This window comes from Elaeis guineensis, chromosome 16 (assembly GCF_000442705.2).
Source record: "Elaeis guineensis isolate ETL-2024a chromosome 16, EG11, whole genome shotgun sequence".
NCBI classification, from domain to species: domain Eukaryota; kingdom Viridiplantae; phylum Streptophyta; class Magnoliopsida; order Arecales; family Arecaceae; genus Elaeis; species Elaeis guineensis.
This window is the reverse complement of record NC_026008.2, coordinates 9,943,909-9,960,470: the sequence shown is the minus strand read 5'-3', so window position 1 is coordinate 9,960,470 and position 16,562 is coordinate 9,943,909. Positions and strand designations below refer to the sequence as shown.

The window sequence follows — 16,562 nt, the reverse complement described above, 5'->3', positions numbered from 1 at the left end:
ATTAATTCTATAATAAATATTAATAATTTATTATAATATATTTTATATAATTAATAAATATAATTTGTAGAATATATTAAGATTAATTTTGATATTATATAGATTTCTATAAAGTACCAAATAGGCTACTCATGAATATATATCTCTTCAATTGCTAAAATATAGTATATTAGATGCAGTAATCTTAAATCATCAAGATTAAATTATTCTAAGTTAAGAATTATCAATGATCAAAGATCATGTTGATGATCCCATTTGGATCATCAAACATCATCTTAGCTATAATAAAATATGAAGTATGGACATAGCCGAATCAGAAAGCCGTTGTTTTGAGACTGATCATGATCGAGGATACGTTTTCAATACAGAAAGCCCTTCCACAGTCCCCCTTCTTTTTTTTTTTCTTTTTTTATTTAAGCTCGAAACCCTATAAAACCTCCTCGACTCCCTCGAATCCAAGCTAAAATCAAATCAAGTTCAATTCCCACCCCCATCCTATCTTCCCTTCTAAGCAGTTTCTACACTTCAGCGCGTTAAGGTTTGTTAGCCAACTCACCCTCAAAGCCTAGTAAAAGTTCTCACTTGTACCTCTAAAAAGACCTTCCTATACTCTTATGTCTTATCTCTAACTTCAGGCCTTTTACAATAGCCCTTTTCTTTTGGTCTTGTGGAAACAATGGGGAGGTCACCATGTTGTGATGAAATCGGCCTAAAGAAGGGTCCATGGACACCGGATGAGGACAAGAAGCTGACGGAATTCATTCAGAAGCATGGTCATGGGAGTTGGCGGCTGCTCCCAAAGTTCGCCGGCCTCAACAGGTGCGGAAAAAGCTGCCGGCTTCGGTGGACCAACTACCTTCGGCCAGATATCAGGAGAGGGAACTTCTCTGAAGAAGAAGAGAAACACATCGTCGATCTCCACTCAGTTCTCGGAAACAAGTAATGCTTGTCTTCTTACTTTAGTATCTTTAGCATCAAATTTGTTAATACTATGCATACCACATGACCATATGAATAATTCTATTTTTTTTTTTTCAATGTCGAAGGTGGTCATTAATAGCAGCACGTCTACCAGGGAGGACAGATAACGAGATCAAGAACTATTGGAACACCCATCTGAGGAAGAAGCTCCTCCGAATCGGTATCGACCCGGTGACCCATATGCCGAGAACTGATCTAAATCTTCTCGGTAGTCTTTCCAGTCTGCTTGCAGATGCCAACTTCAGGAACTGGAGCAATTTGAATAATGTTCTAAAGTTACAGGCAGATGCTGCCCTCCTAGCCAGGATGCAGTTGGTCCAAAAGCTAATTCAAGTTCTAACTAATGCCCCAACTTCAAATCTGGATTTGACCGGTCTCTTGGGATCAGCCTCCCTTGGGAATCACCAATTAAGTGACCTCCTGCAGTTAAGTCGCCTGTATGAGGGTCTTTCCAATAGCTCTCTCAGCGTTCATGGTTCCATTCAAATGCCTTCAAGCCTTCCAAATTTGAGCTTCCAAAGCTTACTGAACAATAATCAAGCTTGCACCAACTCAAGACTTTCTCTCGATGGTGATGTGGCTGCAAGCGAGAATGGAACTGAGAGCAATGGTTTTAGTGCTGATTCCTTTGTCTTTCCAACTTCAAATACCACATCACCACTTCTTCCAGCCTCTCCAGACGCCCACACGGATCAAACGCAAGGTCCCATCACCTTGAGCAACGTATCATCCACCTCAGCACCCTTTGAAGCTTGGAAAGACCTAAATCTAGATGATCTAAGCAGTGATTGTGGCTGGAAAGACATTCTAGAGTAAGCCATTTATATTCCCACATATATATATATATATTTCTTAATGAATTATTATACTATAGTGCTCTGCAACTTACTAAAATTCTCTTTTTTATTGCAGCCAAATGTCATGGTCTAGTGCATAATAGAGCATTTGAAGGAGCCATTTGTCCATAGAAAGAAGCAAATTCATGGATTTGCTAAACTTTCAGAGAGTCCAAAATTAATTACTGCCGGTAAGTTATGGGCTAGCACACTTCTGATGTTCAAACAATACGTTCATGTAACTCTTTTATCAGTTTCTTCTTCCTTCAATTTTTTTTTTTTTTTTGTACACTTGTAATTGGAATAAGTTTATTAAAAGATTTCTTTTTTGTTTTTTTTCAATTTTTTTATCGAGAGTATTTTTTCAGTTGTTTATGAGAACTAGGACTGAAATCGGATCAAATACCAATATATTCATATATATCTATATTTGTTTTGCCTGACGAATGTAAATACAGATATAAATATTATTCAGATATAAAAATTTATATTTCTATTTATATTTATTTTAAATGGATATATATATAATTTAGATGCTAAAAATATGAATATAATTAAGGATATAAGTTGGATATTAAATTTTATAACTATAAAATCAAAGATATTACTAATTAATAGATGATAATTAAATAAAGTTAATAGTATATTTATATAGTTGTATATTTTTTTAAAATTAATAAGTATCATATAAAATTATATAGAGTTATAAATAAATTTGCATATTCAGATATGGATCAGATAGTTATTAGTTCATATATATATTTATTATTTTTTTTATATATGAATATGGATATAGATATTAACTGGATTCTTAAATTTTTATTCGTATCTAAATTAATTTGAATATAAAAATAGATCCACGTGAATAGTATCCATACCATTTTTCACCCCAATTAGAACTGTTTGAGCGGCTGAAGTATTTGATAAACTGTATATTATTTCAAAAATATCGTTAGTTGGAGTTGGTGATGGCTTGTGGCAGTGGAAATACTACATGAAAGGGACAATCTTATGGAACTAAACGCTTTTGTACCAAAGAACTGAATGTTTGACCTTCGATAAAAGACAAGCCACCTCAGGCATCTGCAAAGCGGACGGTTGAGGAAATTTTCAGATATCCGTCGTCTTAGGGCTGCGGTTGTCTCTTGCTATAGCCACAAATAGCAAGAAAGACACGATGAACCGTCACCTTATCAAATGATGGTTTTCCCATTCCCAACCAGCCGAACAAAAGTCATATTATTAGTTGCCGATTAGGTAGACATTTCTCTGGACGCAAGATCTTTTCAAATACGTACTGACCGGTCCACTTGGCCCATTTGAGAACATGTCTGAACTTCAGTCTTAAACTTGACGGGCCAGACTGGTTCTGAAAATTGAGCCCGCCCATCAAACGGACCGATCTGGAGTTTACAACGACCCGGCCTAAGTCCAAACCAAGCTCAAAATGTATATAAAATAATATATATTATACATGCCCTAGCCCAACATTAGGCCTTTGATGTCGATTGATGGCATCTCATCGCCTCAGCAGCACCTCCAATGATAGGGCATCGGCTGATGGTCTCTCGATCCCATTGGAGTCCCCAGGCTTGGAATGCTAGGAATGATTTGCTTCAGTGGTTCCCACTTCCCAACTAGATCAATGGTGAAGGATTGATGGCTTGGTGGGGTCTTTGGCAAGGAGGCACAAACTGCTGGTGCTGGCGGCGGAGGTACAAATATAAGGTAGCACCAAATCTTGAGAAAAGGAAGAAGCACAAGTCCTCATAAACCACCCTCTCTCCTCCTCCAGCTCCTCTCTCCATGACACCTAGTCCTCCTTCATCACTATCTGCTTCAGTATTACTATCTTCCAGTCCTTTATCTGTCGCTTCTGATAGGAAAGCATTGACCTCTGCCTTTTTATTTGGTCCCACACACTCTCTTCGAACCTCCACACCACTGTCAACCTCCTTCAGTCCTCCGCCCACCTCCTTCACCTCTGTAGCAAGCACCATGACCTCAGATCCCACCCCGCCAACTACCTCAACCTCGCCAAGGTCACCAATATGCATCACAAGATCGAGCCCAAGTCTCATCGGCATATCCATCATCGAGGATGAGATCTGATGGCTCTCTGAGACCAACAATAGGCTCCAATCCTAGGACATGAGGACCATCTACAGAGCAGGCGATACAAGACCAATCGAGACCTGGCTCAAAAGCTTAAAGTCCAATAAGTAGCAAGCTTGGGGCTAAAAAGTAGGCTTCTTTGCTAGACTAAGCCTGGAACTAGCTAAATTTAGTAATAGCTTAGGCTGAGCCCCACTTAAATCTAGCCTGGCCCAACCATTGAGCAAGCCTAGCTACTCTCAAGTTGATCGGGTTTGGGTGTAGGTTGATGTAGATGCAGGTCAATTGATTCAGTCAAATTTGATTTATATGGATTTCAATCTAATATATATTTCATACAAATCATCTCCGATGTGTACATAGCATCATAGTATAATACATTCATGGATTGTCGCCATCAGGAATGGACGGCCATCAAACAATGCACGTAGTATATTTCGCAAGGTCTGCCCTAATGCATATATTGTTCGATGGTCGTTCAACCTCTAATGATGACCATTTATGAGTGCATTAAACTCTATGGTGCCACGCGTGCACCGCCGAGAGCCATGCCTAGAGCTAGCACTTTTTTCTATGCATTAAAGGTCAGGCCTAAGAGCCAAGATCTAAATTTGCAATCTTTATTAGGTCTAATCAATCAAGCAAGCCTGTTTCTTTGAAATCGTCACCCACCTGCTGTTTGACGTTCAAGAATCTTGATCCGGAACAGGTGCCCCCTGGCCGTGTTTCTTCAAGCGAGTACTTGCAATCTATCGTAAGACATGTCTATAGACAATTTCTGTAGTTCAACTTACAAGTAGATTAAATCCATATCAGGAAGTGACAGGAGCAAAGAAGTAGGCTTTTTTGTGTCAATAATTAATACAAATTGCAAGGTGTTTTCTTGCAATCTGATTCACCATGGATCTTCTCCGGTCAACTCTCCAACTGTGCAAATGCATACAATCCAACCATTCTCTTTCCAAATAAAACAGGACAGCCAAGGTGATTAATTTATCATGCAATGTTTCCTACTATAAGGTTTGCATTTTAATCCTTGCTGCTTTATTATTCCTTGTAAACTTGCTCTCTCTCATTGTTAAGTTCTCTTGAAGGGAGGTGAAGAACGTGTTCTTAAAACACTAGAGCCTTGTCCCACAAGGAATACTGTGATATATAGTACGTAAGGACCCACAAGGAGCAACCAACTTACCTACCCTTGGAGAATGCGGTGGTCCAACCTAAAGCTTCATCTCATTGCATCATATGAGCGTAATTAAGCAAATGCCACCTTGATGAGTCCCTTGCTGTCTGACCATGCCTTATTCAGTGATGGTAAAAGGTTTAGAAAAACCATTATGAGGAAAAGAAAAGGACAAAGACCAACTTGACCATAGATCAATATTATCACTAAACCTTGCTGATTGGCTTAAAAAGCACAACCCTAGTATGCATCCTACGATAATTTTAAAGACTATACTTTGCTGACCATGTTAAATTTGACTAGAAAAAGAGTTTTCATCGTGCAAGAAAAAAGATCATGATCACCATTATGTTGAAGCTTACAAGAAGCAGAGGATTTAAGAATATTTTGCCAAAAGTTCTGAATTATGACCTTTGACAGATGAGTTCACTTTTAATCTTGGTGACAGGGTTCCTTTTTTTGCTTATACAGATAAAACTCCACAAGGGCATTTGATTATGTATGTGGTAATGGGTATTAGGTACCATGGTAACGTTTTCAAATTAATGTGTGATCACATTCATTTCTTTTACTAGTTAGGTAAACCCAAGGAGAACAGATGATTCAACTTGATAGAGAAAATATGCATGATCAAGGCCATAGAGATCCATAATCATTTCCTAAATACTATAGCAATAGAAGATGATGCAAAATTGCCTGGAACAAAAGCTAGATTACAGTTTGCAGCAACTGAAGATATTGCAAATTTAGTAGTTATTTCTTCGATAATCCAAGGAAAATGACAATTGTTGATGGACACCAATTGCATGAAGCTTAGAGTTTGCTGTAGGCTATTGGATGTATAACTTGGAAAGTCAATTGTTGGCTGACACATTATATTAATTTCAGGATATATTTTTATATTAGATTTATTGAAATTAATAAAATAAATAATTATTTTTATTCTAGAGTAATGTATCTTAGAATCGTTCAAGGAATTAATAGTCAATAACATATATTCTCAAAAGATGAGAATTTGAGACATGTGTCGTTCTAGATTAACTCCTGAATTGCACTCGATCATTGAATAATTATGGAGATGGTGATTGATCCGTCAAGATTGGTGCACGGATCACTTTTCTTTGGGTAAATAGGTCTTCAATCTACAGTGTAGGGACACTGAAGTGAGAATACAGATGGTTGTTAGAGAACAATGGTACTGAGCATGATCAAGAATGAAAAATTACTTAGATATCTACTCACTCGTCAGTGAGTATCTTGATACTGTAGTTGTGTGAGTAGTTCTTTGACCTATGGTGCTTCGGCTGCTCCAGTGGGGTTGTTATAGTTTGACAACACATAAACATGATCTCTAGCCATTTGGAGTCTTGCGATATTCGTTGGCTATCTAAGTTCACTGTAGGAGTAGGGTGTGTATTTATTAGAGATCTATCGACCTTAGTAGTTGAGAAGTAGTCCTGTACGATCTAAGAGGCTCAGTCCTTAAGTCTATGGCTAAAGCAACGTGATAATGGAAAAAAAATTTCATGGGATTCACGATTGAACTCAAGCTAATTAAGTCTTGCATATGACGGATGCTTAGTGTTTGACGAGTTTTCATAACTTACATCCCGTTGGAACTCTCAATAGAAGAACTCTATCACATAGTAACTATATTTAGGGGTTCATCTTTCTGTTATATTAGGTTGCCACTACATGCTATTAGGCATCACTGGTAGATTGTGAGAATTCACTAAGATCATTTTTGGATCAATGATTCTTATTGAGATTAGTTGAAATTGTTCCAGCCCATCGAAAGGAGTTTCGATGATACCATGATAGAGATCATGATATGTCTCACTACCAGACAGAATAGAATCTAAGGGGTCACACACAAAAAGCATTCGATCTAATCAATAGTCTGTATCATAATCACATGATCAATTGAATTGATGATTTAGATCAATCTATAAATGTTATAGATTTAGTAACTGCTAATTGTTAGCATAAGAGACTTAATTGTAACTGTTGCAATGTAATTAGGCTAAATTAAATTATGGATCAAGTTCTAATTAATTTAAATCAAATTTAATTTAATTAGATTTGACTTAATTTAAGACTAATTGGGTTTAATTATTCAAGTTGGACTTGGATTCAATCCTAATTAAATTAGGATTGATAGTCTTTTTGAATCTGGTTCGAATCAGATTCGAATTGGATTTGAATCAGACCCAAATTCAAAACTAATCAAATTAGAAAGCCAAGAACCCTTTTACTGAGCTTCTCTCTCTTCTTTCACATCGAAAGAGAGAGGGCGTGCATCTTGGTTGCTTGCGTGTGTGAAAGGAGAGGGGCACCAATAATTGGCACCCCACCTCTCTGGTAGTCTCTCTCCCTTCTTGGACTCTTCTTCCTTATTTGAATTTGATTCGAATAAGGAAGGGAATCAAATGTTATTAGATTGGGCATTGGGATGGTTTTTTGTGTGAAAAAAAAAATAAGGTGTGGGTGAAGGCGTGCGGTAAATTTCTGGAAATTCCTTCCTTGTCGCAAGAAAGATCTCTCACACCTCCCTTCCCTTCCTTCTTCCTCTTCACGCCCCATCTCTTCCTTAGATTAGATCTAATCCAGAGAGATTAGAGAGAGAGAGAGAGAAAAAGAAGGGAAGAGAAAGGTTCTCATCCTTTCTTGGCATCCTAGAAGCCATCTCTCTTGATTCAGCGTGAAAGGGTTCGCGTAGTCTTGTTTTCTTCTAGATCTAGAAGAAAAGATCTAGATTCAAGCCAAGGAGCGAGACCTGCAAGGTGCTAGCACTTCAGTGTCCTCGGTGCTTTGATAAGATCATTTTTGTATGGATACTAGCAGAGGCCGAATGTGTGCATGGCTATAGCAGAAACCCCAGACATTCATCAGATTCGATCTGACAAGAAGAAGGAAAAATAAATCAGGTAAGCAATTTAATCATTGTTTTAAATTTTTGATTTCTAATTTCAGATCTGTTTTTTTCTATAAAATTATGCATGATTAGATCCTAATTAGGTAAGATCTTAGATTTATGCTTGTAAGGATTAAAAAAAGTTTTAATCTAAATTTTTGCTGCCTGATTTCATGAGATGAAACAAAATCTACATGCTGAATTCACCTAATCTAACAGTGATATTACAGCCACAAATTTCTAGTATGCATGAAATAAGTTTCAAATTTAATTTTCTTTCAGATCCGAAAGTAAAATTGATGAAAATTAATTTTGTGCTGAAATAAGATTATCCTGATATAAGATTTATCCACTACAAAAAAATTGAGATACATCCACGCAAAAGATACATGGGTAAAGGCCTAAAAAAATGTGGGGATACACCTACACACATGTTGTTTTACATGTTTGGTTAAACGTGGGTATGTTCGGTGTGGGTGTAGCTTATACACATGTTATTTTTTTCTGTGTGTGTATCCTCTGCTTTACCCATGCAATATCTAACATAGGTGAGAGTGTATATGTAGGTATAGACCTAGTATACACCCTCCTTTATTAAACATAGATAACTAAATATACATGAATCAGAATTCGTGGGAGTTACCAAAGCGTGGGTATAAATGGATCTCTACTATCAATAATAAAATATGGATATATAATCAACTTTTAGATGTTACTGCTTGAAGAAAATCATAGGTGATTTCATGCATGTATTTTAAAATTTTTTTGAAATAATTTGTAGCAAAAAGTAACTAGATTAATCATATAAATCAAATATACACATGATCTAATCAATAAATCAACCTACTCTAAGATTTATGATATGATATACAGCATATATAAAATCTGAAAATAAAACCGCGTGCATGGATGTATGTAGTAGATCAAATCTACATCTATCTGAATTCAGAACTCGATATCTGAACACGGATCGACGATCGTCGCAACTGATAAATATGGTAAAGAAGATCTTCACTCATTGCTCGCAGCTATACAGGGCATCCGGCCTTTACAAAAAGTCCACTCGAAGTTTCGATCTAATCGGCCTTCTCGGGAGTGCTAGTTTATGTGAAGACCATCTTGCTGGCTCATCTGGATCCTTCCTTCAAATCTCTTGAACCCTTCTAGAGGTTGAAGAAGGATGCTCATAGAGGAATAAGAGGTATTGTGGAAGAGAAAAAACACAATGAACTCCTTTCTTTTTGCCTCTTCCCTAAACCTTAGGAAGAAACCTAGGAACCCACACCCTTAGAGAGGAGACCCCTCTCCTCAATTTCTCACATCGATAACCCATGGTGGCATCCCCTAATTTTCTGATCTCATCTTTAATCAGGAGCCCCATAACCACTCTTTAAATAGATAAGTTATGTTAGGGTTTGAAGAGTCCAACAAGGTTTGGACTCTTGTAAAAATTTGCCGCCTACACTTAGATCGTGCCTCTTTATTTCTTCACGCCCCTCACGCAAAGTTTCACGGTGAGAAAGGTTTCTCACAATAAAACCCCTTCCTTTATGTTGCATAAAATAAAGGGATTTCAAGGCATGGTGTGTAGGTAGTTGGGATGAGAACCAATCTCATCTAGAAAAGGAATTCCATTCAAATCAAATTCAAACTTTCCTTAACTAACCTATCCATAAGGGGTGATGAGAAAGAGGAAGCATGGATCCAAATTTGTCACACAATTCTCATGCTAAAAATAAAGAATGCCGCGACTACTTATGGGGCGGTATGGTGAGTGGTCGGCCAAGGGAGAGAGAGAGTCCTAGTTGATTGGGACTCCTTTTGGTGCTTGTTTGATTCCTAACCAATTCCTAAATTGGTTGCACCCAAAGATAAAGAGATTCCTAATCCAATTAGAAACTAATTAGATCTTAATCCAATTAGAAAATAATTGAATCTAAGTCTTGTTAGGTTTCAGCCATGCAGCGGAAAGTGATTTTTAAAAATTTAAAACTAAATAAGTCAATAGCTTTAATAATTAAAACTATTGAGCCGAAATCCAAATCCTAGAATCACCTTGCCGATATCGATCAAAATAAAAACATGCAAAGGGATAGAATTTTATACTTTCATCAAAATAAAAAAATGGCACATTGGTGATCTCCACGAGACTCCAAAGTAGAAGCCCTCCAATGGTGATCCATACGAAAGTTGGCCAAGGTCCTTCCTAACTGGTGCGCTGTCACAGCCTTGTCTTCTCAAGAATACTGCTGGCTTCAAACTCAAGGAATGATCACACCAAAGCCCAGTCGCCTCCAAACTTACCATCATAATCATGTCAAGAGGATACTCTTTAGATGTCTCATAACCTAGGATTTGATTTTTGACTCTAACACATAAAGAAATCAAACCTTAAGGCACAGTAGCAACACTTGCTAAATCTCTCACCACCCTTCTTGCAACTTTTGCCTCTCAAATTTTCTCTGTCTTTTTCTCAGATTTTTCTTAAAACTTTTTTACTAATTTACATGCCTCTTATCTCTAGTTTCCACCCAAAAACCCAGCACCTGGGCTATATGGGATGTCCCATATATATGAGGGACCAAGAGATATGAGAAGGGACCAAGGGGCGCCAACCTTTGGAGCTCCACTTTCTCATGTGGTGAATAAATTCACCATGTAGAATTTTTGGTGCAAGAGAGCCTTCACATAGAAGTACTCTCCCTCTTCTACGTGTCATAAAAATTCCATCTTAAATTGGCGACAAATCATTAGTGTTCTGATTGATCAATTAAGGCAATGCATTAAGATAAGTTCCTTCATGAAGAAGGACTCTCCATCTTCACATGCTAAAATGAGTGGGGCGGCATTTATTTTTTGGTGTGGCATCTGATGGGAACAGAGAAGTCCTTCTCCACTTGAAACTATTTCAAGTTGGATAGGAATCCAATCAAATTTGACCCAAGTCCATTAGGTCAAAGACAACTGGTCTAGGTTAGCTTAAATACTTTGATCTAAACTAATTTAGGAGCTTGGGTTAATACAATGTGCTAGCATATCAAAGTAACCCTTAAAATTTATATTAAATTCTAAATAATTAGATCAAAGCTAAATCTCAAAGTGTGTGATCCATTGGGTTCTAAATCTAGCCAGTAGTGGATCAAGACTTTCGATGTAACCCTAATCCGATCAGATTAGGTCACCTAAAGAGTCCCAATCAACTAGGACTCTTCCTAATTGATTCCTAAATTAAACTCTTTTAATTTTAATAAATTCATAAGTCAAGATTGATGTCTAGCAATGTGTCATGACTACCTGAAAGATTTAAAATTTTGATAAAAAATTATCAAAATATCCTTCAGTGGTAAGTTACTGTGTAATTCAATCCTTCAGTCAAACAATATCTCAGATGAGCTGTGGGCATGAAAATATGTCAAACTTAATTACTTATCTTTATGTATCTCGATCTAAAGGTGATGATTCAATTGATGATATATTAAAAAATTTTTTCTAATTATCATCCTACTTTGGTCAAAGACTTCTAGAATCACCGACCTATGAGATCACATAGGATGTTTGCTTTCCTTACTAGGAGTGACTGATCCCTTATTGATTACTCACAACCTCCATGCATACTTCACTATATCCAGAACACCCCATATAAAGATCAGAGAATCAAGTTAGGAAGTGAACCAAAATATGGATCCATATACACAAGGTACCATGACGATCTCAGATCAAAGGATTACTTACACAACTTCCACTAGAGAATCATCAGTTGACATATAAATAAGACTCCATCTGATATTCTCTCGTAGGTCTATTCAATGAACTCATTCTCTAATAAGCATCCGTATCTTTGTATTAGTGTCACTACATAAGTGGTTGTGAGATCAACTACCCTCATTTCTGAACATATATAGAACATGCCAGTCTTATCGATATCATTGATCTTCGAATCAATGAACCAACGACGAGAAATATTTTAGGTCATGGCTATTAAAGATTTAGGTCTCACTGGTGTTATCTCATCATGACCCTAAAATCATTGTCCAGACCTATGGGATTCATTATAATCTTAAAAAATAATAAGATGCAGCATATAATGAATAAAAAAATATCTATTTTATTAATAATATAAATATCAATTACATGAGTCTGAAAGATAAATTACAGAAAATATCTTATCATATCCTATATGCGATTGACTTGTAGGGCATTATTCTTTCAATCTCCCACTTGTACTAAAGCCAATCGCCCCTATACTTGATATCCATGCTATCAAGGTGGCGGTCAAACTGCTGCATTGATAAGGCCTTAGTGAATGGGTCTGCTATATTATTTTTGGTGTCAACTTGCTCTATGATCACATCGCATCTTTCGACTCCCAAATAAGGTGGAAACATCTTGGGATGTGCTTGGATTTATGATTAGATTTTGGTTCTTTGGCTTGAGCAACTGTCTCAGTATTATCACAATAAAGAGGCACTGGTTGTTCAATCTCTGAAACTACACCCAACTCTATGATGAATTTCTTTATCCAGACAGTCTCCTTAGTAGCCTTACTAGCGGCAATATACTCAGCCTCAGTGATCGAGTCAGCAACAGTTTGCTGTTTGAAATTTTTTCAACTTACTACACTATCATACAAAGTGAACACATATCCAGATATAGATTTGTTATTATCCGGATTAGATTGAAAACTAAAATCAGTATAACCTTTCAGTTTTAAATCAAATCCATCATATATTAGAAAAATATCTCTAGTCTTTCTCAAATACTTGAGTATATTTTTTATATCTTTCCAATGATCTTCTTCAGGATCAGCCTGAAATCTGCTTACAATGCTCAAGGCATAAGCCACATCAGGCCTGATACATAGCATACATAATTGATCCTACAGCCAAAGCATAAGGAACAGAACTCATTCTATTTCTTTCTTCAGGTGTCTTAGGAGACATCTTCTTAGAGAGTTGTATGCCATGACCTATGGTAAGTAACATCTTTTACTTTTCTTTATGTTGAACCTCTTCAACACAAGGTCAATGTATCTAGACTGGGACAAGCCAAGCATCCTTTTTGATTAATCCCTATAGATCTTTATACTAGTATATAGGATGCTTCACCCAAGTCTTTCATGAAAAACTTTTGTAATAGCCATGTCTTGACCGATTGCAACATTGGGATATCATTTTCAATAAGCAGTATGTCATCGACATACAAGATCAAAAAGATAATAGCACTCCCACGAGTCTTCTTGTACACACAAGGTTCATCCATATTTTTGATGAAGCTAAATGATTTGACTGTCTCATCAAAATGAATATTTCAGCTCCTCGATGCTTGTTTTAATCCATAAATAGATCTATTTGTTTGCATACCTGATTTGCTCTCTTATTAGAGATAAATTCCTTTGGCTGAGTTATATAAATTTTTTTCTCAAGATTTTTATTAAGAAAAGTAGTCTTGACATTCATCTGCCAGATCTCATAGTCGTGATATGCTGCAATAGCAAGCATTATCTGAATAAACTTGAGCATGGCTACCGATGAAAAGGTTTCTTCATAATCAACATCTTATTTTTGTCTAAAATCTTTTGCCACCAACTTGACCTTATAGGTCTCTACTTGACCATCTGCTCCAATCTTCTTTTTGAAGACCCATTTACAGCTTATTGGGGTCACACCCTCAGGCGCATTAACTAAAGTCCAAATTTGGTTGGTATACATGGAGTCCATTTCAGATTTCATGGCATTGAGCCATTTATCAGAGTCACTACTCATGACAGCTTTCGAATAGGTCATGGGATCATCATTCTCAATGATGTGGGATGTGTTGTTATTCTCAATGACAAACCCATACTTGAGTGGTACATTATGCAGTCTACTTGACTTTCGGAGAGGAGGTGTGGTAGTGGCTGTGCCTCAACAATGGACACATCTGGTTGAGAATAATTTTATGAATTCTGGATGGGTTGTAGGTTTTGAACTTTCTCAAGTTCAACAGACCTCCCACTGCCTCTTTCTTGGATAAACTCTTTTTTCAAGAAAACGACATGCTTACTAACAAACACCTTTTGTTGAGCAGGGTTATAGAAGTAGTATCTCATACTCTCCTTGGGATAACCTACAAACCTGTATTTTTCTGATCTAGCATCCAGCTTATGTCCATCAATATTTGCACATAAGCCGGGCAACCCCAAATCTTAAGATGCTTAAGATTGGATCTTTTTCTTTTTCATATTTTATATGGAGTGCTAGAAACAGATTTAGAAGGTACTTTATTTAAGACATACTACGGTCTCGAGAGCATATCCCCAGAAGGATATCGGAAGATCCATGAAATATATTATGGACCGTACCATATCTAATAAGGTGCGATTCTTTCTTCCTGTAATTTTATTTAACTGTGGAGATAAGGAGCTATCCATTGAGAAAAAAATTTATTTTATTTTAAATAATCAAAGAACTCACTAGATAAGTATTCTCCTCCTCGATAAGATCGAAGAGCTTTAATACTTTTACCAGTTTATTTTTCAACCATTCTTTGATACTCGTTAAATTTGTTAAAGGCTTCAAGTTTATATTTTATTAAATACACATATCCAAATCTAGACCTATCATTAGTAAATATGATGAAGTAAGTGTTGGGAATAGTGTCCCAAAGCCAATCGTCAGCCTGTTGACGGTTGTGCTCCTTTTGTATTAGTACATGAATTATAAATAAATAAAAGTTATTTTGGTATTTTTTCATCACAAATGTTTCATCTTCTAATGAACTCCTGTGTTGTGGTGAAGTCCTTAGGACTATTTAGACTCGACAAAAGAGGATTTGTCGTTTAGTCCTTAAACATGTTCGCGACCAAATGATACGTTGTTACCAAGGACGACAATATTTATCGAGCATAGGTCATTGTGTGCCATATGGGTTGGTTGTCCTCATAACCAAAGAGTGTAGAGACACTGGTATGGCATACAGGTGAGATGTAATGGTACATCTGCACTGAACGTGACCAACTCCAGAGCTATTTCTGCTGTCAAGATTTGCTCCGATGGGATATGGGTATAAATGTCCCTCCGACCTGAGACCGCCACGGTGACTTGCAAGCAACTCACTGCACTTAGGCACTGGACTACCTGAATTTCTAATTCAGTGACGGAAGGTTGCTGGGTGTAGTCAAGTACTTGACTTGTCGGTGCGTGTGTCAAGATGGGATTGACCACTCCAGTTTAGGAGCTGTGTACAGTCGTGTTTCAATTTAGCAAAACCTTAGCCAGGGTAGTCCTAGTGAGGAGTCACAGGACTAATTGAGTTGAGCACGATTCGGATGATATCATCAGGGTTGACAGTTTAACCCTGAGTCATCCTAAACACAGGGGTCAAAAGGGATGAATTATACGGTAACCATATTCACGTAGGTTCTGAATGTTGCGATTATGATTATTCGACCTATCCGATCGTCGGGTACCATTGCTAGATGGTCACTTCGATTAGTACAGAAATTGGTTCCTGTGCTACCGGCTTAGGTTCGAACCTGCGGGGTCACACACATTAGAGGTTCCTTTCTGATCTGATGGCTGATTATGAGTCTTATCTATCTGGAACTCTATGATTGAGAATTAGGATTCTCTAATCATGAGTTTCACACATTTTGGGTACCGGGGTCAAAATTTTGAATTTCGAATTTTGAATTTGAAATTTGAACTCTTTGATCAGGGTTTCATATCGATGGTCTCTGATGCCTGATTGCCCATCGGATTTGGACTCAACATTTATGAGAGATTTAATTAGTGATTTAATCACTAATTAACTCAATTTGATTGAGTAATTATTTTTGGATCAAGTCCAATTGAATTGGATTCAGTTTGGATTGACCCGATTAGGTTAAATGTTGACCTAATCGCTAAGGTGGTTTAGTCCCTGATTTGATCAGGGGTTAGGTTTAGTTAATTCCTGATTTGATTAGAATTTTATTAAGCCTAATTAAGCCTAATTATGTTGGGTTTAATTTGGTCTAATTGTGCTCAACCTATTTTAAACTAGGTTGGCTCAATTTGAATCAAACCACCTTGTTTTAAATTCCCTGCGTCACCCAACTTCCTTGCACCCATTTGAATTCACGAGAAGAAACTTCTTGTGAAATTTTTCTCACGTAAAACCCTTCCCCACGTCCTCATTTGTGTGCCATATGGATGGATAAATTAATTAGTTAGCCATTCAAATTCAAAGCATGTTTGAATTTGAATGGATAACTTATCACTTGCCCTTTCATCCTTATCCATTTTGTGCGCCACATTACTTACATGAGGAAAGGTTTCTCATGAAACTTTTTCACGCACAAAGAGCCACGCCCCTTCTCTTCTCACACCCAAAAGGATAGGGATAAGTTGATTTTTGTTTGAATTCAAATTTGATTTGAATTCAAATGTGTAACTTCTTGTCTTTATCCTCTCACGCGGATAAGACACGTTCGACGTTGTTTTAAAAAGAAGAGAAAGGTGGGACGTACGTAAAAAAATTAGGAGAGAAACTTTGGGGTGTGAGGAAGGCTTCT

The 16,562-nt window shown here is 37.0% G+C and overlaps 1 protein-coding gene across 1 annotated transcript; it reads left to right on the top strand.

Annotated features, from left to right (window-relative positions):
• Positions 1–501: 501 nt before the first annotated feature.
• LOC105035060 (transcription factor MYB53-like) lies at positions 502–2,062 on the top strand. The gene is made up of 3 exons (XM_029261818.2): positions 502–939; positions 1,047–1,793; positions 1,894–2,062. Exons 1-3 carry the CDS (start codon positions 677–679, stop codon positions 1,916–1,918), a joined length of 1,035 nt encoding a protein of 344 aa, XP_029117651.2. The 5' UTR covers positions 502–676; the 3' UTR covers positions 1,919–2,062.
• Positions 2,063–16,562: the final 14,500 nt, after the last annotated feature.

What these genes read in the sequence shown, in the direction of transcription:
- LOC105035060 (XM_029261818.2), top strand. Translation starts at nt 677, where the DNA reads ATGGGGAGGTCACCATGTTGTGATGAAATCGGCCTAAAGAAGGGTCCA. An exon ending in CACTCAGTTCTCGGAAACAA is followed by an intron (nt 940 to 1,046) that starts GTAATGCTTGTC and finishes TCAATGTCGAAG; the next exon opens with GTGGTCATTAATAGCAGCAC. An exon ending in GGCTGGAAAGACATTCTAGA is followed by an intron (nt 1,794 to 1,893) that starts GTAAGCCATTTA and finishes TTTTTATTGCAG; the next exon opens with CCAAATGTCATGGTCTAGTG.